At 43.4% G+C, this 20,668-nt stretch overlaps 1 protein-coding gene across 11 annotated transcripts in view; it reads left to right on the top strand.

Annotated features, from left to right (window-relative positions):
- Positions 1-1,570: 1,570 nt before the first annotated feature.
- Positions 1,571-20,668, top strand: part of LOC138446669 (ATP-binding cassette sub-family C member 4-like) — a 217,477-nt gene continuing 198,379 nt past the window's right edge. For all 11 annotated transcript variants that reach the window (XR_011259504.1, XR_011259500.1, XR_011259501.1 and 8 more), the window contains exons 1-3: positions 1,571-2,080; positions 14,903-15,013; positions 15,562-15,682. Coding sequence is in view for 4 of the 11 variants with exons in the window: in XM_069601897.1 (XP_069457998.1) it covers positions 2,025-2,080; positions 14,903-15,013; positions 15,562-15,682 (288 nt within the window). In the remaining 7 variants the exon portion in view is untranslated. The remainder of the gene's footprint in view (positions 2,081-14,902; positions 15,014-15,561; positions 15,683-20,668) is intronic.

Raw genomic sequence — 20,668 nt, 5'->3', positions numbered from 1 at the left:
CCACTGAACTGAACTGAACTGAACTGATGTGTATGTGTGTGTGTGTATATATATATACATACATACTTATGGGTGGGAGCCCAACATTTTGTTCATTCAGTCCTCCAGTCATTCATTCTTTCAAACACCACATTCTAGGCAGTTTTGATGCACACTGTCCATCCACCAGTGAGATAGTCATGCTGGATTTGGACTTGAGTCCAAATCAGGATTCATCATTTACTGATTCAAAGACCGTGGACAAGTGCTGTCCTTGAGCCTCATCGTTCTCATCCATAAAACAGGGATAATACCTTGCTGAATAGGGTGTTGTTAGAGTTAAAGGTGAGGGAAGTTCCCCAGAAATGTGCATGACCTGTGTTCTGTAACATATGCCACTGTTATTTGTCTAGGCCCTGAGCTCTCGATGAAAGAAATCATGAGACAGTCTCTCTCCCCTCAGATTTCCCTTTCCCAGTCTAACAGGGCAGCAACAAGCTCACAGAGGTTCCCTGCACAATGCAGCATGTAAGATGCCAGAAAGCTGCCCCCAATAACACCATGTATACCTCTTCCAAAATCATCTGAGTTCCTCTAACTTTCTGTTACTTTTCATTAGGTCTTGCAGCTCTACAAACATAATCTGTGCTAGACCCTGTTGTTGTCCGAGGTAAAAAAAAACTGTTGAAGTTTGGAGCAAAGTAAGGTTTACTGAAAGAGTCAAGCAAGGAGTTTATGCTCAAAAAAATCCAAACTCTCTGATGGATTTCAGGGGAGAGTTTTTACAGGGAAGGTGAGGGAGAAAGTGCAGTGTAGGTGTTCACCTCCAGCATTATTTTCTGATTGGTTGATGATGAGGTAACAGGGTCCTGTCACGGGGTTTAACATCTTCAGTCCTCAGGCTCCAGCTGGTGTGAGGGCTCCCTGCTCATGGTCATCATGCAGTTAAATTCTTCCATCTGGTGAGGTTTTAGTATCTGCAGAACAACCTAGGAATGTGCATCAGACACTGTCATCTATATGATCTAAATCCTTCAGGGAAGGACTAAAGATTTTGTGATTGCTATATGGCTGATCTATTGTTTAGCATTTTGTTGTTGTTGTTACTACACATTCACATTTTTTCAATCATTAATTCTTGAGCCAGCCTTCTGTGGCTCAGAGGAGGCCTGGGAGATTAAAGCTTTTCTCCAAGCAAGAGGGGCTTCCCAGGTGGTTCAGTGGTAAAGAATCCACCTGCCAGTGCAAAGAGAAGCAGGATGCAGGCTAGATGCATGGTTCAGGAAGATCCCCTGGAGGAAGAAATGGCAACCCACTCCGGTATTCCTGCCTAGATAATCCCACGGACAGAGGAGTCTGGTGGGCTACAGTCCACGTGGTCGCAAAGAGTCGGACAGGACTGAGTGAGCACCGCATGCACGAACAAGAGGCAGGCAGAGGGTGTGGGGTGGGGCGGGATCTATCCCAGGAAGGCCCCACAGGGTCCTGCTCCCTAACAGCTGGACAGCCTCCTATAGCACCCCTATTTGGTCTTGATGAGGGCAGAGTGCCCAGAGCGCAGGCTGCTATCTCCTTCTGCCAGCTTTCTCTGGGTCCTCACCACAGCTAAGGGAGCATTTCTGATGCAGCCTGCCCCTCCCCCTCCGTCTTCTGGGTGGGAGCCCGGGCTCAGAGCGCGCCTTTTAGTAGAATTTGCAGCCCGGTGCCCAAACGTAGGCACCTCTGTCCGGTGCCTTGGGTGCCGCAGTTTCCCTAAGTGACTCCATCAAGTGCGCCTGCAGCCTAGCCTCACACCTGCGTGGCCCCCGGCAGAGCCCGCCTGGCCGTCCCTTGGTCCTGCTGCTCCTACCGCTCCCGACTCCAGGCCCCAGAGGCAGAGGCGCAGAGCGGGCTGCCCGCCGGTGCTCCACTCCCAGAGCCGGTGGTTCTGTCTCCCTGAGAGGACCGCGCTGTGTCTAAGCCTCCAGCCTTCCCGCTGGCGCCTCCAGAAGCAGCTCCATCACCAGAGCAGCGCGACCCCGGCCCGCGGCCGCCCCGCCCGCAAGATGCGGAAGCCCAACCCGCTGCAGGACGCGAACTTCTGCTCCCGCCTGTTCTTCTGGTGAGAGCCCGCCTGGGCTGGGACACCTCCGCCGTCGTGGGGAGGGTCCTTGACGCCGCCGCTGCGCTTTTGGGGACCGAGGAGGGGGGTGGTCGGGGCGAGGGAGCGCTTTCCGCTGGCGCCCTGGGCACCTGGCTGCTTGTAGCCCGTGGGGCCACGTGGTCCCAGGCGTCTGGCGAGGGGAACAGAGCCCGGGAGAGGGAACTCGTGATGGGGCTCCCTGACTTGTAGCTCGCTGCGCCACCAGCAAACTCCTTAGGCCCTAGAAGCAGGGGAAGCGGGTGAAGCCGGAGGGGCGGCGAGTGAAGCAGGAGGCAGGGAAGCTGAGAACCCAGGCTGCCCAAGGGGAGTCTCCCGCCAAGGGAGAAGGACTGGACCACCCCCTCCACCCCCGCCTTCCTCCCCCCCAACACCCAATACCACACACCCACAGCCGGCTTCCCCAGTACCGCTCAGGAATTCGCAGTTCTGAACTAAAGCGGCATGCTTATTTTTCTCCTAAGCAAGCAGTTTATGAACAGCTTCCTTTATCCAATTAGTGCCCTGCACTGCTATCATAGCCCAAGAATGTCCCCTGCTGCTGCTGCTGCTAAGTAGCTTCAGTCGTGTCCGACTCTGTGCGGCCCCATAGACGGAAGCCCACCAGGCTCCCCCATACCTGGGATTCTCCAGGCAAGAACACTGGAGTGGGTTGCCATTTCCTTCTCCAATGCATGAAAGTGAAAAGTGAAAGTGAAAGTGAAGTCGTGTCCGACTCTTATCGACCTGATGGACTGCAGCCTACTAGGCTCCTCCATCCATGGGATTTTCCAGTCAAGAGTACTGGAGTGGGGTGCCATTGCCTTCTCCGAGAACGCCCCCATTTCCCTCATTCCTTAGGTCACAGCTGAGTTTCGCCTGCACCGGGCTCCCTCGTCACTGTGCCTATGACAATGTCTCTCGTTCTCCCTCCCTCTCTCCCTGTACATCTCTCACTGAAGTTTCATGTGTGTAAAAACACTTGTTTTTAATGTAACGAATGGGGATACTGTTCTTGAATGCGTTTTGCTTTTGCCTGGGACACACAGCCAGGACTGGAGTATGTATTTGAACAGCCCCTTTCTCTACTGTGAATATCTCTACTTCCACATTTGAGGACCAAACCCTGGGAACGTGGTCCCTGAAACCTGTGGGGTCTTACACAGATCTTTAGCCTTCAGAGAAGCAGTGCATGGTCTTGATGCAGGTGGTCCTGCCCAGGAGTCATTTGGTCCTGAAACCACTGAAGGGTCCCTGAACTGTGAGGAAACACCAGTGAAAAATGCTGCAGAGAGCTGAAGCTCTTACCTGAAGTCTTCATCTAATAGCTGGGACCTTTATTTTTTTGGGCTCCAAAATCACTGAAGATGGTGATTACAGCCATGAAATTAAAAGATGCCTACTCCTTAGAAGGAAAGTTATGACCAACCTAGATAGCATATTCAAAAGCAGAGACATTACTTTGCCAACAAAGGTCCGTCTAGTCAAGGCTATGGTTTTTCCAGTCATGTATGGATGTGAGAGTTGGACTGTGAAGAAAGCTGAGTACTGAAGAATTGATGCTTTTGAACTGTGGTGTTGGAGAAGACTCTTGAGAGTCCCTTGGACTGCAAGGAGATCCAACCAGTCCATTCTAAGGGAGATCAGTCCTGGGTGTTTATTGGAAGGACTAATGCTAAAGCTGAAACTCCAATACTTTGGCCACCTCATGAGAAGAGCTGACTCATTGGAAAAGCCCTGATGCTGGGAGGGATTGGGGGCAAGAGGAGAAGGGAACGACAGAGGATGAGATGGCTGGATGGCATCACCGACTCGATGGGCATGAGTTTGAGTAAACTTTGGGAGGACAGGGAGGCCTGGCATGCTGAGATTCTTGGGGTCACAAAGAGTCGGACATGACTGAGCAACTGAACTGAACTAATTAGGCAGGCTTGAACTTCTGGATTTTAATCACTCTTGGGTAATTATTAGGTCTTTTGTTTCTGGAACCTAACCCATTCATCTTTTCCACAAAGTCTGATACTTCTTTTATGGGACAGCCTAAGGGAATTCCCAGGGAATGGAAGCTCCTATGCTTGTTCTGATGGTGGTATATTCAGTGTGTAGTTACATCTCTTGGTCATTTGGTAGCCCTTAAGGAAAGAGGGGCTTAGAAGAAGGGATGTGGGTGTGGTTACTCTAACTAATACTGAAACAGTCAAACATCTGCTAAAGGCAGGGCAAGCAACTCTCCAGCCACCTGTCTGTGGATTTTCAAAATGTGTGTGCGGAAATGGGAAGATAAAGACTTCTCACTGATTTTGGTAGACACCAATTTCCAGTTTTCCTGTTGGAAGGAAAGAAGCTATTACCTCTTATTTCACACTTGAAGTTGCTGAAGCAGAGAGGTTGAGTGAGTTATCTACCAGCACATAGCTAGAAAGTGAGAGAGTTGGATCCCAGACCAGGCAGTCTGGCTCCCTGTGCTGTATCGAGTAGGTTCTATTTGTATCCTTGTTTGTAAATGCACAGAGAAGCCGATTCCAAACACACCTTTGGTCTTATTGGCAGGAGTTGCTCAAGGGAAGTTCTTAAAGTTCTTGCTGTTGGAGATGATGCATGTGAAACATCTCTATAATCGAGCTTTAGGGCGACTGTTCTCAGAGTATAGCTCTCTGACCTGCTCATCCTCTTCACCTGGGAATTTGTTAGAAACGCAAATCCCCCTGCACTCTTTGTAGACCAATTGTGTAAAGTTAGAAATTCTGGGGGTGGGGTTAAGTAAGCTCCAGGTGATTCTGATGGAAGGTTGAGACTGGCTTCTGCTTTCAACCACCCCTCCCACTGGCATTACTACTTCAACGTTAACTTTTAAAAGGAGTCCGGACTTTGTGAAGTTAGTTGTTGACCACAATTTCCAGCCTGTACATAAAGTCTGAGGTACCCTCGTGATTTCCTTGTGTTCCCCACTCGCTGCTCTGGGGAAAGCTGACATGAGCCCAGGCAGGAAGTACTGCCCAGAGACAAAGTCCGCCTTGTAGAGGAAAACTGAGTTTTCATCTTCTCATTGGGTGTTTGCTCTTCTTCTCGTATTTCACCTGCTTTCTAAACTTGCAAATTATGCCAGTAACTAGCTTATTGTGTTTATACAAATGATCTCACTGGAGTTTTAGTGTTTTCAAAACACAGATGGGACTTAGGGTCAAAAAAAAGGCATGCATTATGGCTATATGTAATTACTGTGGATTTTAGAAAATAATATATGCTTTATTATTTCTGTAATAAAATTAAAACTACAGAAGAAGAAATGAATAAAAGTTTATTTCTGTTAGCCACGTACTCTTACTGATAATTTGGCTGTTTCTTAGAAGTAGAGTAACTGGTGAAAGCTGAATTCTGTTCCATCAGGTTTGGCTGCTTAAAAACTGCTTGTGTGCTATTTCATTTTTATTTGTGAGTACCTGAATTACATTTTTTATAGGCCTGAGGTTAAAAATGTCAAGCAGTTATTTATTTATTGCTGTCCACGCTGGGCCATCATTGCCTCTCTCGTGCTTTTCTCTAGTTATGTGGTGACCAGCGGCTACTCCCTAGTTGTGGTGCATGGCTTCTCTTGCTATGCAGCACAGGCTCCAGGGTGAGTGGGCCTCAATAGTTGTGGCTCATGGACTTAGTTGCTCCATGCCACGTGGAATCTTCCTGGACCAGGAATCAAACCTGTGTCCCTGCATTAGCAGATGGATTCTTAACTACTGGACCATCAAGGAAGTCCAGTATCAGTTTTAATAAGAATTTATTTGATTTTTAGAGTTGTAACTTTATGTCTATTGACTATTTGTCTTTCTTTGAATTGTCTCTTCATAGACATTTTTTCCCATGGGGCATTTTTATATTTGAATAATTTGCAATAGTGCATATAATACTTTTTCAGATTTTCATTTGTTCTTTAGAGGTTTTAAATTAGATACAATTAGTTGAATTTTCTTTTTGGTTTCTCCTATTGCTTTCATAATGTCTTTTTAAAATCCTAGCATCCTCTAAATCTCTGTAAGCATTCTATTTTGGCCCTCTTTTCTTTTTTAATTTCTAACAAAAAAGACAAGTAGAATTTTTTTTTTTTTAGTATTTGGCATAAGATAGACCTCATTTTCCCAAACAGCCCATATTCCTATCATAGTTTATTGAGTGATTCTTCCTTTTTCCCATTACTGGAAATCAGTGGCACAATTTTTGAACCATGTCCAGTCTGCTGAGACTCTCCCTGGCAATGTCCCTGCTGCCTTGCCCTGCAGCCTTGGAGGTGAGCTATGCATTTCTTTCCCCCCTCATCCCAGAAGCCAGCAGGTTGGGTGTTGGTTCAGGGCCTGTCCCTAGAGATGAGGGTGGAGCAGGATCTTGGATTAGCTGCACTTGGCCCATCAGGGAGTGGTTGCATCCTCACTCCACTGACAGTGGCCATGTCTCAGTCAGTGAGCTGTCCCCTTGCAAAGTGAGTGCGGATGTGGAAACTGCCGCTGGTGTCAAGTCAGACTCTCCAGAGACTCTGATCAGAGAAGCTGATGACATGAGGGGTGGATGTGAACTAGCCGATTGTTGAGATGATTTAGGGAGGTTGGTGCTATTAGGCCCTCAGTAACTAATGATTATGAATGCATCAGTCAGTCAGTCAGTTCATTCCCTCAGTCGTGTCCAACTCTTTGCGACCCCATGAATCACAGCATGCAGGGCCTCCCTGTCCATCACCAGCTCCTGGAGTTTACTCAAACTCATGTCCATCGAGTTGGTGATGCCATCCAGTCACCTCATCCTCTGCTGTCCCCTTCTCCTCCTGCCTCCAATCCCTCTCAGCATCAGGGTCTTTTCCAGTGAGTCAACTCTTCGCATGAGGTGGCCAAAGTATTGGAGTTTCAGCTTCAGCATCAGTCCTTAAAATGAACACCCAGGACTGATCTCCTTCAGAATGGACTGGTTGGATCTCCTTGCAGTCCAAGGGACTCTCAAGAGTCTTCTCCAACACCACAGTTCAAAAGCATCAATTCTTCGGCGCTCAGCTTTCTTTACAGTCCAGCTCTCACATCCATACATGACCACTGGAAAAACCATAGCCTTGACTAGATGGACCTTTGTTGGCAAAGTAATGTCTCTGCTTTTGAATATGCTATCTAGGTTGGTCATAACTTTCCTTCCAAGGAGTAAGCATCTTTTAATATCATGGCTGCAATCACCATCTGCAGTGGAGCCCAGAAAAATACAGTCTGACACTGTTTCCACTATTTTCCCATCTATTTCCCATGAAGTGATGGGACCAGATGCCATGATCTTCATTTTCTGAATGTTGAGCTTTAAGCCAACTTTTTCACTCTCCACTTTCACTTTCATCAAGAAGCTTTTTAGTTCCTCTTCACTTTCTGCCATAAGGGTGGTGTCATCTGCATATCTGAAGTTATTGATACTTCTCCTGGCAATCTTGATTCCAGCTTGTGCTTCATCCAGCCCAGTGTTTCTCATGATGTACTCTGCATACAAATTAAATAAACAGGATGACAATATACAGCCTTGATGTACTCCTTTTCCTATTTGGAACCAGTCTGTTGTTCCATGTCCAGTTCTAACTGTTGCTTCCTGACCTGCATATAGGTTTCTTAGGAGGCAAGTCAGGTGGTCTGGTATTCCCATCTCTTTCAGAATTTTCCACAGTTTGCTGTGATTCACACAGTCAGAGGCTTTGGCATAGTCAATAAAGTAGAAATAGATGTTTTTCTGGAACTCTCTTGCTTTTCCCATGATCCAGCAGATGTTGGTAATTTGATCTCTGGTTCCTCTGTCTTTTCTAAAACCAGTTTGAACATCTGGAAGTTCATGGTTACATAGAAATGTTTAATTTCAAACTAGGATTCTTTGCACCATTTTCAGAATACCACTTGTTCTTCATTAACAGTCAGAGATCCCCATGTTGTAGATTGAGGCTGGGTGACCTCTGCAGGGCTTTTTCTCTGGTCTTGATCTGTTCCCTGTAAGCATTTAGTTTGATGAGTTTTGGTAATTTTATACAATAACTAAAGCCTCAAGCTAGATGTAGAACATCCCAGAGGTGTGGTGTGTCCTTGTGGAAAACTAAACTGCCTAACAAATTTATCACTTGTAGTTTTTTTCTTGATCTTGATCATGCTACATCATCACCCTGAGAGGTGTCAATTAGTCTTTTCAGATGTGTCAAGGGAATAAGTTGCCTTTCTGAGTCTTCCAGAGGTCCCCTGATCATGTTAACCCCCTTCCTCTCTGTTGGCATGAAACAAATAGGGTATCAGACATTTCTCTGGCAAAGACAGGCTTATGGTATCAATGGAAAATTGTAGTTCAGTGTTTACAACTGTGGGGAGCTACATGCAAGTCCTCAAAGGGCCATGGAAAGAGATTACTATTATAGAAGGGAAAGGAAGTTGGCAGGTCTGTTAAGGAATGAGTCCAAGGCTTTTCACTGGCTGATTCCTTGCCAGGAAAGAAGCAGAGTCTTTGTTCTTCCTGTCAGTCTCTGCCATTGTAACTGCATATATCAAAATTATCAGAGGTTTTCTACCGGGTACAATGGGATTACTAAGGAGCTCTGTCGTGGTGATAGCTGCTCTTTGTCTGGTGAGATGTTGTTCTGTTTAGAGCAATCCCGCCTTCTCCACTGGCACCTCAACAGCCTTGGGAGGTGTTATCTCCACATGTTCTCCTCAGTTTCCATTGGCCAATACTGAGATGGTACGTTGTTAGTTTTTGGTCATACAACCAGAAAGTGACAAAGTCCAGACTCTAACACAGGAAGATTTCCAACTGAGGCATATCATGTGCAATTTTTTTCTCATTACATTTTTTTAGAATTGTGGAAAAAAGCACACAACATAAAATTTATCATCTTGACCCTTTTTAAGCATATGGTTTAGCATTGTTAAGTACATTCACATTATTTTGCAAACAATTTCCAGAACTCTTTTCATCCTGCACTAGTGTAGGGACAGAGTGTCATCATCTTGGCATGTTCCAGTGCTAATTCCCTGAGTGTTTTCTGTGAGGAATGACTGTAGGATAAATGGCTTAACGTGTTTCAAATCTGTTTAGTGGTAAAGCTCACAGACTTATACTTTTGTTTTGGAAGGAAATTGAGACGTAGTAAGACAAAGGTGTCAAGAATACACAGAAGTACTGTACAAAAAAGAGCTTCACGACCCAGATAATCACAATGGTGTGATCACTCACCTAGAGCCAGACATCCTGGAATGTGAAGTCAAATGGGCCTTAGAAAGCATCACCACGAAGAAAGCTAGTGGAGGTGATGAAATTCCAGTGCAGCTATTTCAAATCCTGAAAGATGATGCTGTGAAAGTGCTGCACTCAATATGCCAACAAATTTGGAAAACTCAGCAGTGACCACAGGACTGGAAAAGGTCAGTTTTCATTCCAATCCCAAAGAAAGGCAATGCCAAAGAATGCTCAAACTACCGCACGATTGCACTCATCTCACACGCTAGTAAAGTAATGCTCAAAATTCTCCAAGCCAGGCTTCAACAATACATGAACTGGTTTTAGAAAAGGCAGAGGAACCAGAGATCCAATTGCCAACATCCACTGGATCAAAGAAAAAGCAAGAGAGTTCCAGAAAAACATCTATTTCTACTTTATTGACTATGCCAAAGCCTTTGACTGTGTGGATCACAACAAACTGAGGAAAATTCTGAAAGAGATGGGAATACCAGACCACCTGACTTGCCTCCTAAGAAACCTATATGCAGGTCAGGAAGCAACAGTTAGAACTGGACATGAAACAACAGACTGGTTCCAAATAGGAAAAGGAGTACATCAAGGCTGTATATTGTCATCCTGTTTATTTAATTTGTATGCAGAGTACATCATGAGAAACGCTGGGCTGGATGAAGCACAAGCTGGAATCAAGGTTGCTGGGAGAAGTATCAATAACCTCAGATATGCAGATGACACCACCCTTATGGCAGAAAGTGAAGAGGAACTAAAAAGCCTCTTGATGAAAGTAAAAGAGGAGAGTGAAAAAGTTGGCTTAAAGCTCAACATTCAGGAAACTAAGATCATGGCATCTGGTCCCATCACTTCATGGGAAATAGATGGGAAAATAGTGGAAACAGTGTCAGATTTTATTTTTTTGGGCTCCAAAATCACTGCAGATGGTGATTGCAGCCATGAAATTAAAAGACACTTACTCCTTGGAAGGAAAGTTATGACCAACCTAGACAGCATATTGAAAAGCAGAGACATTACTTTGCCAACAAAGGTCCATCTAGTCAAGGCTATGGTTTTTCCATTGGTCATGTATGGATGTGAGAGTTGGACTGTGGAGAAAGCTGAGTGCTGAAGAATTGATGCTTTTGAACTGTGGTGTTGGAGAAGACTCTTGAGAGTCCCTTGGACTGCAAGGAGATCCAACCAGTCCATTCTGAAGGAGATCAGTCCTGGGTGTTCGTTTTAAGGACTGATGCTGAAGCTGAAACTCCAATACTTTGGCCACCTCATGCGAAGAGCTGACTCACTGGAAAAGACCCTGATGCTGAGAGGGATTGGAGGCAGGGGGAGAAGGGGACAACAGAGGACGAGGTGACTGTATGGCATCACCAACTTGATGTACGTGAGTCTGAGTGAACTCCGGAAGTTGGTGGTGGACAGGGAGGCCTGGCGTGCTGAGATTCTTAGGGTTGCAAAGAGTCGGGCATGACTGAGCAACTGAACCAAACTGAAGACATATTAATGGTCACTGAGATGCTAACCTGGAGTGGAGGAAGGAGCACAGTTAAGGCCCTGGGTCCTCTTTGCTACTCTTGGGATTAGGATCCAGTCTTCTGTCTCCTGGATTGGGGTTCTTTTGAGGTGCCAACCTACCAGAGTTTATAAAAGTTGAAGCTCAGCTTCTCTTATTGCTTCTTTAATGATTCATGGACATTCATACATTCAATAAATAATTCTTGAGCATCACCTCTGTTCACATACTCTCCTTGGAATAATAGTATAAAAGAAGTGTGATCTCTGCTTTCACTGTTTATTATTGTCTGACCTTGAAAATTTTGTTACCCTGGCAAGGTCAGGAAAACAATATTAATCTTTGGGCTATCTCTACATTTTATTATCATTTAAATAATGCCTAATTGATTTGAATAGGGTTTGAGGGGTATCATGTGTATAGTTAACTGCTTTTTTTCCTTTATAGTAAGTAATTTGCAGAGAGAGAATTTGAGATTATATGGATACCGTCTTCCACATCAAACTTTCACCCACTGATTTTAACTTACATTGATAATTTTCTGACTCCATCACTCCTTTTGTGTTTGTTTGCCTTTGTTTGCAAGAGCATTCCTTTCTTTCCTCTTAATGTAACAACATGGATTCAGAGATCCTTTCTTTGTTTAATTTGTTGTTATGCATTGCCATTTATTTGTTTTGATTCTCAACATATCCCCAGTTTGTCTAGCAAAAGTCATTTAAGCTGGCTTCTCTGTGCTTTCTATACAACCTCATGATTCTTTCAGGGCTTCCTTATTTTATGGTGCAGGTTGTTCCTTCTTGGACTTCCTCTGCCTGTAGGTCTTACGCTGTAGACAGGCTTTTGCTGGGATTGCCTGGGGCTCTGCTTACCAGGGCTCATACTAGTTATGAGCAGCCCCCACAGAAATTCTCCTTTTGGAGCCAATGTTGTGGCTTGACTGGCTCTTGTGGTTCTTATGATTGTGAGACACGTGTCAGCAGCAACCGTTCGGGGACTTTGAAATGATGAGGTGTATCACTCATTCACGTGTCGTGGAGGGTACCAGACATTCCTGGGGTGACACAGCCAGGTCCTGAATAGAGAGAGGGCACGTGAGTAAGTCTGGATTTGAGATTCTGCCTTTTGGGGCTTGAGGGTAGGGTGTCTAGGATTTTGAAGGTTCACTCTTTATTGGTGAATTTAAAACACAAGAGCGGGAAATAAAATGTGAGAGGGGAGAACCAAGCAGTCAGCAAGATAGTCTGTTATCAGGTCAACCAGAGCTTTCTCCAAGCGGGAACTTCGTGGGTGGGGTGGCCTGGCTCTTTATCTAGTTGTGTAGCTGGCACGTGGTCATTGGAGGTGGCTGTCTTCAACAAGGATGTCTCCAAAGCTTAATGTCTGGCATTTATATTATAATCAAAAAAGCTGATTATTAGGTGCTTACATAAACTGCCCCAACCTTGGAACCAGCTATTTCTTCAAGGAGCCTTGGCTCCTTTTAGAGAAGAAGAGTATCAGAAAGTTAAGATCTGGGTGAAGGGTCCTAAAAGGTGCAGACTTGCAGTTATAAAATAAGTAAGCTCTAGAGATGTAATGTCTGGTGTGGTGACTATAGTTAGTAATACTCTATGCATATTTGAAAGCTGCTAAGAGATTAGACCTTAAAAATTCTCACCACAAGAAAGGAAATGTAATTGTGTATGTTAAAAAAAAACAGAACCCCAAGATCTAAGGACCGGAATGCTCTTTGCTACCAGTATGTCATTAATCCAGGGCCTCTCATTGTATAGAATTAGGGTGTATACGTGTGTGTGTGTGTGTAAACACATATCTAATTATTTTTAAAATTAATATATTTTGGAGAAGGCAATGGCACCCCACTCCAGTACTCTTGCCTGGAAAATCCTATGGATGGAGGAGCCTGGTGGGCTGCCATCTATGGGGTTGCACAGAGTCGGACACGACTGAAGCAACTTAGCAGTAGCAGCAGGATAATTACTTTACAATATTATAATGGTTTTTGCCATACATCAACATGAATTGGCCACAGGTATACGTGTGTCCCCCTGATCCTGAACCCACCTCCCACTTTTTTCCCCACCCTATCCCTCTGGGTTGTCCCAGAGCACTGGCTTTGGGTGCCCTGTTTCATACATTGAATTTGCACTGGCCATGTGTTTTACATATGATAGTATACATGTTTCAGTGCTATTCTCTCAAGTCATCCCACCCTTGCCTTTTCCCTCTGAGTCCAAAAGTCCGTTCTTTACATCTGTGTCTCCCTTGCTGCCCAGCATGTAGGATCACTGGTACCATCTTTCTAAATTCTCTATATATGTGTTAATACACAGGATTTGGCTTTCTGTTTCTGACTTACTTCACTCTGTATAATGGGCTCCAGGTTCATCTACCTCATTAGAACTGACTTAAATGTGTTCCTTTTTATAGCTGAGTAATATTCCACTGTATATATGTACCATAACTTCCTTATCCATTCATCTGCTGATGGAGATATAGGTTGCTTCCATGTCCTAGCTATTGTAAACAGTGTTGCAATGAACATTGGGGTACATGTGTCTCTTTCAATTCTGGTTTCCTTGAAGTGTATGCCCACCAGTGGGATTTGCTGGGTCATATGGCAGTTTGCTGGGCTTCCCTGGTGGCTCAGAGTTTAAAGTGTCTGCCTGCAATGTGGGAGACCTGTGTTCGATCCCTGGGTTGGGAAGATCCCCTGGAGAAGGAAATGGCAACCCACTCCAGCATTCTTGCCTGGAGAATCCCATGGACGGAGGAGCCTGGTGGGCTACAGTCCATGGGGTCGCAAAGAGTTGGACACGACTGAGAGACTTCACTCAATTTAACTCACTCAAAATGGCAGTTCTATTTCCAGTTTTTAAAGGAATCTCCACACTGTTCTCCAAAAATAGTGGCTGTACCAGTTTGTGTTCCTACCAACAGTGTAAGAAGGTTCCCTTTTCTTCACACCCTCTCCAGCATTTATTGTTTGTAGAATTTTTTGATGATGGCCATTCTGACCAGTGTGAGATGATACCTCATTGTGGTTTTGATTTGTCTTTTTCTAACAAGTGAGTAATGTTGAGCATCTTTTCATGTGTTTATTAACCATCTGTATGTCTTCTTTGGAGAAAAGTCTGTTTAGGTCTTTTGCTCACTTTTTGATTAGGTTGTTACTTTTTCTGATATTGAGCTGCATGAGCTGCTTGTATACTGTGAAGATTAATTCTTTGTCAGTTGTTTTGTTTGCTGTTATCTTCTCCCATTCTGAGGGCTGTCATTTCACATTGCTTATAGTTTACTTTGTTGTGCAAAATTTTTAAAGTGTAATTAGGTACTTTTTGTTTATTGTTGTTACTCTGGGAGGTGAGTCATAGAGGATATTGCTGTAATTTGTGTCAAAGAGAGTCTGTCTATGTTTTCCTCTAAGAATTTTATACTTTCTGGTCCTGCATTTAGGTCTTTAATTCATTTTGAGTTTATTTTTATGTATGGTGTTTGATAGTGTTCTGGTTTCATTCTCTTACATGTAGTTTACCAGTTTTCCTAGCAGCACTTGTTGAAGAGACTGTCTTTTCTCTATTGTATATTTTTGCCTCGTTTATCAAAGATAACGTGTCCATAGCTGCATGGATTTATCTCTGGGCTTTCTATTTTGTTCCATTGATCTATATTTCTGTCTTTGTGCCAGTACCATACTGTCTTGATGACTGTAGCTTTGTAGTGTAGTATGAAGTCAGGCAGGCTGATTCCTCCAGTTCCATTCTTCATTCTCAAGATTGATTTGGCTATTTGAGGTCTTTTGTGTTTCCATACATATTCTGAAATTATTTGTCCCAGTTCTGTGAAAAATACCTTGGTAGTTTAATAGGGATTGTGCTGAATCTGTGGATTGCTTTGGGTAGTATACTCATTTTCACTATATTGATTCTTCCTCTTCCATTTCTTTATTCTTCTTCTTCCTTTTTTTTTTTTAAACAAAGCTCAAGAGTTAGAACTTAATTAGATATGTGTGATTTGTATATTGGCGACTCTCCATTTCTCTTAATTTTTAACAGTTGGCTAAACCCCTTGTTTAAAATTGGTTACAAACGAAGATTAGAAGAAGATGACATGTACTCCGTGCTTCCGGAAGATCGCTCCCAGCACCTTGGAGAAGAACTACAAGGGTGAGCACAGGCAGGAGGGAGAAGGGGAGGAAGACTGAGAATTTCCATGTGTGGCTAACGTTGTGTTGTGGGGAGCTTTGCCTTCCTCTGGATTCTCCTGAGCCTCCTTCCCCTGACATGGCACACTCACTCCCCTCAGGCTGACCCTGGGCTTAACACACTTTGGAAGCTGGGGAGCCTATATTCTCTGTGCATTTGTGGAAGTGGAGAGAACCTGCAGCCAAGACCCTGGAGGCTGAACTCTGTCCCTCCAGGTGGGGTCCCTGGAGGAGGGTGTCTGCTCTCCTGAGCTGCTCATGACCCTGTGAATCCAGCAAAGGCTTGGCAGGAACTTGTTTCCTGAGACTGAGACTTTTCCCTCAAGGCCTGTTTTTCTGGTGCTTCAGGGTCTGCACCACTCATCTTTCAGGTATCCAGTGAACAATTAGCCAGCATTTATGGGGCATCCACAGAGTGCCCTGTAGTAAAGGCTTTTCCTCCAGTCTGCCACCTCCTTGTTTTGTCTGGTGGACACATTGTTCTTTACTGTACTTTGTTTCTCATCACAGGTACTGGGATCAAGAAGTTTTGAGAGCTGAGAAAGATGCACGGGAGCCTTCTTTAATGAAAGCAATCTTAAAGTGTCACTGGAAATCCTATTTAGTTTTGGGATTTTTTATACTTCTTGAGGTAAAAGCTTTTTTTATACTGTGCATTGCTTTTTACTCTATGCAGGTCAGTACTGAGATGGACGGGACCTGTGGGGAGAGAGGCCAGTATTTTAAGATTAGAGGATAAAATGTCTAGAAATCATGATGTAGCCCAGCAGTTGTGTTTATCTTTAGAATGGACAGATGCTTGAAGGACTGGACCTCCGGAGATTAACTCTTTTCCTTTTAACAGGTTAAAACATAGTGCTGTGGAAGGAAAAGCCATTTTATACCATATACCTAGTATAGTGGAAAAGACATTTTTTTTTTACCATATTAGGATATTATTGATACTCAGTAAATAACATAAATGCTGAAAGTGATCCTTGACCAAAAGAATATACTACAAACTCAACAAATGTGGTTTGGAGGACATAAACTTGGACCAGAGCCTGGATAACATAAGACATTTTACAGGTGCTCAGCAAGTAATTGTTAAATTGCCCAATTCACATCTGATAAATGCTTTCCTAAGAAGAGATCATCACCTCTCTACTTCCTGTGACACCGAACCCGTGGCCCTGCATATGGGCTGGAGCTATCAGAGCTCCCAAGAGTACACCCTTCCCTGGGCCACCTCCTTCCCTGTAGGCTGGGTCACCCAGGCCAGAGCTCCCTGTGATGAGGAGCTCCAGCTTCATCATTGAATTGCAGAGACTCCATGCACCATCCATGCTGGTTTCTGTCCCTGGATGTGGGGTGGTTTCCTGCTTGAAGGGGGATCCTGGTAGCCTGGCATTGGCAGAAGGTGTAGGAGGGGATGTGCAGTAGAAAACCAGAGACAGAAAGCAGTGAGGTTAGTGGCTTCCACAACCCTGAAGATCCTGGGTCAAGATCCCCCAGAGAGACAGTTTCACTCTGGGGACACAGTGCCATTAGCCCACCTATTCTGGCTGAGCCTGCTCAAGGTCTGCTGCAGACCCACTTGGGTGGCTCGTGCTCTCGGTGGTTCCTTAGTGCTGCCATAGGGACATGGGTGGCCTGTGAGTGTGTGAGAGCAGGAGGGATGGAAGATGCAGGTGCTGTGAAAGGGTTGGAGAAGGTGATGAGTTGTCATAAGTCCATTGCGTTGGGGATAAAGGGGGTGGACCAGGTGGTTTAGAGTTGGGGGTGTGGCTCTTGTTTAAAGGTTGTGTTGTACCAAAGGGCACTGTGGGCAGCAGGCAGCAGAGTAGGTGAAGTCTGCCCCACACAATTGGAGAGACCAGAGAGTCTGTCAACTCACAGGTGACTGAGTGTTTCTGGGAGGTGGAGTCCTTGATGACAAAGGTGGGTTGACCGTTGTATCAGAGAGTGGGGACAGGTTTGTGGGGTGGAGTGCCACCTTTGAGAGGGCATTGACCACTGAGATACTGCAGTGCCTTGTGAGGGCAGGGTGGAGTGTTGATTTTAAAGTTGTCCAGCCCCAGTAATACTGCCTGCTGGGGATCTAGGAAGGTGCAACTGGTAGAGCCCTGGCCCCTCTTTCAGGAAGTTGGTTGTTGGGCAGTCATGGTAGAGAAGTGGGAAGTTGAGGACCTGGTAAATGTGGGGGCTCATCTTCTGTAGTATGAGAAGTACTAGAAGCGGATAATAAGACAGCAGAGGAGTAGGTGGACCTGGAGTACATCTTTCTCCACAATACATCAGGAATATACTTCAGACACATAAGTGCATGCAGAACACCAGCTGAGAGTGGACATGAGTACCTGACCAGTGGAAAAGAATATATAGACCCACGCAAAACTTGAGATCAAGCCTTGAGCCTTTGGAATGTGTGCACTGACTCCACGACCTTAGTCTACCAGAGAACTAACCCTAGGGAGTATCAAATAGTGAGAACTTACACAAAGGAAATCACTTGAATACAAGACCCAGCATCACCCAACCACCAGTAGCACCATGTGCAGGATGCCTCATTTAAACAACAAACAAAACAAGCATACAAACATAATCATCAGCAGACAAGATTACCACCTCACTCATCCTTGCCCATCAGAGGAAAAACAAACAAACAAAAACTCAGCATAAATCTCACCCTATACGAAGCTTACACAAACCATTGGACCAACATTAGGAGGACAGAGAACAAAAGGAAGGAATAATTCAACCTTGAAGCCTGGGAAAAGGAAACCTCAAGTACAATAAGTTAAAAAAAAATGAAAAGGTAGAGAAATACTACACAAATGAAGGAACAAACTAGAAAAAACAGAAGTCCAAATAAATGAAGAGGAAATAAACAAGCTACCTGAAAAAGAATTCAGAATAATGATAGTAAAGATGATCAAAAACCTTGAAAACAAAATGGAGAAACTGCAAGAATCAATTAACAAAGATCCCAGGGATGGGGTAGCCTGGTGGGCTGCCGTCTATGGGGTCACACAGAGTTGGACATGACTGAAGTAACTTAGCAGCAGCAGAAGAAGAAGGAGAATTGAAGAATAAACATACAGAGACAAACAACACAAATACTGAAATTAAAAATACTCTAGAAGGAATCAATATCTGAAGCAGAAGAATGAATCTGTGAGCTGGAAGATAAAATGGTGGAAATAACTTCTGAAGAGCAGAATAAAGTAAAAAGAATGAAAATAACTGAGGATAGCCTCAGAGACTTCTGGTACAATATCAAACCCACCAACATTCGAATTATAGAGGTCCCAGAAGAAGAAGACAAAAAGAAAGGGTATGAAAATATTTTTGAAGAGATTATAATTGAAAATTTCCCAAACATGGAAAAGGAAATAGTCACCCTCAAGTCCAAGAGGCACAAAGAGTCCCATACAGGATAAATCCAAGGAGAAACATGCCAAGACACATATTAATCAAACTAACAAAGACTAAACACAAATAAAGACTATTAAAAGCAACAAGGGAGAAGCAGCAAGTAATGTACAAGGGAAACCGCATACACTTAACAGCTGATCTTGCAGCAGAAACTCTGCAGGCCAGAAGGGAATGGCAGGATATATTTAAAGTACTGAAAGGGAAAAATCTACAGGCAAGATTACTGTACCCAGCAAGAATCTCATTCAAAACTGATGGAGGAATCAAAAGCTTTTCAGACAAGCAAAAGTTAAGAGAATTCTGTACCACCAAACCAGCTTTACAAAAATGTTAAAGAGACTTATATAGTCAAGAAATACATGAGAAGAAAGAAGATCTACAAACTCATCCCCAAACAGTTAAGAAAATGGCAATAAGAACATATATATCAATAATTACTTTAAATGCAAATGGATTAAATGTTCCAACCAAAAGACACAGACTGGCTGAATGGATACAAAAACAAGACCCATATATATGCTGTCTACAAGAAACCCACTTCAGCCCCAAAGACACATATAGACTGAAAGTGAGAGGATGGAAAAATATGTTCCATGCAAATGAGAAGCAAAAGAAAGCTGGAGTAGCAATCCTCATATCAGATAAAATAGACCTTAAAAGGAAGATTACAAGAGATAAGGTTACTACATAATGATCAAGGGATCAATCCAAGAGGAAGACATAATTGTGAATATCTGTGCACCCAACATGGGAGTACCTCAATACATAAGACAAATACTAACAGACATAATAGGAGAAATTGACAGTAACACAATCATAGTAGGAGGCTTTAACCCCCCACTCACATCAATGGACAGATAATCAAAACAGAAAATTAATAAGGAAGCACAAGTCTTAAATGATACATTAGATGAGATGGGTGTCATTGATATCTTCAGGACATGCCATCTGAATGCAGAAGAATACACCTTCTCAAGTGCACATGGAATATTCTCCAGGATAGACCACATCTCTCATCACGAATCAAATCTCAGTAAACTTAAGAAAATTGAAATCATATCAAACATTTTCTCTGACCACAATGCTATGAGACTAGATATCAATTACAAGAGAAAAAACTCTAAGAAACACAAACACATGGAGATTAAACAATACGTTTCTAAATAACCAACAGGTTACTGAAGAAATCAAAAGAGAAATAAAAAATTTCTAGAAACAAATAACAATGAAAACACAACAACCCAAAACCTATGGGATGCAGCAAAAGCAGTTCTAAGAGGGAAGTTTATAGCAATATAATCCCACCTCGAGAAACATTGAATAGACAACCTAACTTTACACCTAAAACAACTGGAAAAAGAACAAGAAAATCCCCAAATTAGTAGAAGGAAAGAAACCATAAAGATCTGAGCAGAAATGCGTGAAAAAGAAATGAAAGAAACAATAGTAAAGATTAATAAAACTAAAAGCTGGTTGTTTGAGAAGATAAACAAAATTGACAAGCCTTTAGCCAGACTCATCAAGAAAAAAAGAATGAAATCAACAAAATTAGAAATGAAAAAGGAGAGGTTACAACAGAGGATGCAGAGATACAAAGGATTATAAGAGACTATTATGAATAACTATATGGCAAAAAAATGGATAACTTGGAAGAAATGGACAGATCCTTAGAAAAGTTCAATCTTCCAAGACTGAACCAGGAAGAAATAGAAATTATGAACAACCCAATTACAAGCACTGAAATTGAAGCTGTGATCAAAAATCTCCCCCAAAACAAAAGCCCAGGACCAGATGACTCTACAAGAGAATTCTTAAAAAAAAAAAAAAAAAGAGAATTCTATCAACATTTAGAGAAGAGCTAATGCCTATCCTTCTAAAACTCTTTAAAAAAATTACAGAGGAAGGAACACTTCCAAACTCATTCTATGAGGCCACCATCACCCTGATACCAAAGCCAGAGAAAAACAACACAAAAAAGAAAACTACAGGCCAATATCACTGATGAACATAGATGCAAAAATCCTCAACAAAATTTTAGCAAACAGAATTTAGCAACACATCAAAATGCTCATACACCATGATCAAGTTGAGTTTATTTCAGGAATGCAAGGATTCTTCAATATATGCAAATAAATCAATGTGATACACCATATAAACAAACTGAAAAATAAAAACCATATGATCATCTCAATAGCTGCAG

Source organism: Ovis canadensis, chromosome 10, assembly GCF_042477335.2.
Source record: "Ovis canadensis isolate MfBH-ARS-UI-01 breed Bighorn chromosome 10, ARS-UI_OviCan_v2, whole genome shotgun sequence".
Lineage (NCBI taxonomy): Eukaryota > Metazoa > Chordata > Mammalia > Artiodactyla > Bovidae > Ovis > Ovis canadensis.
Note: the sequence above shows the minus strand (reverse complement) of the source record. Positions and strands in the feature narration are given on the sequence as shown.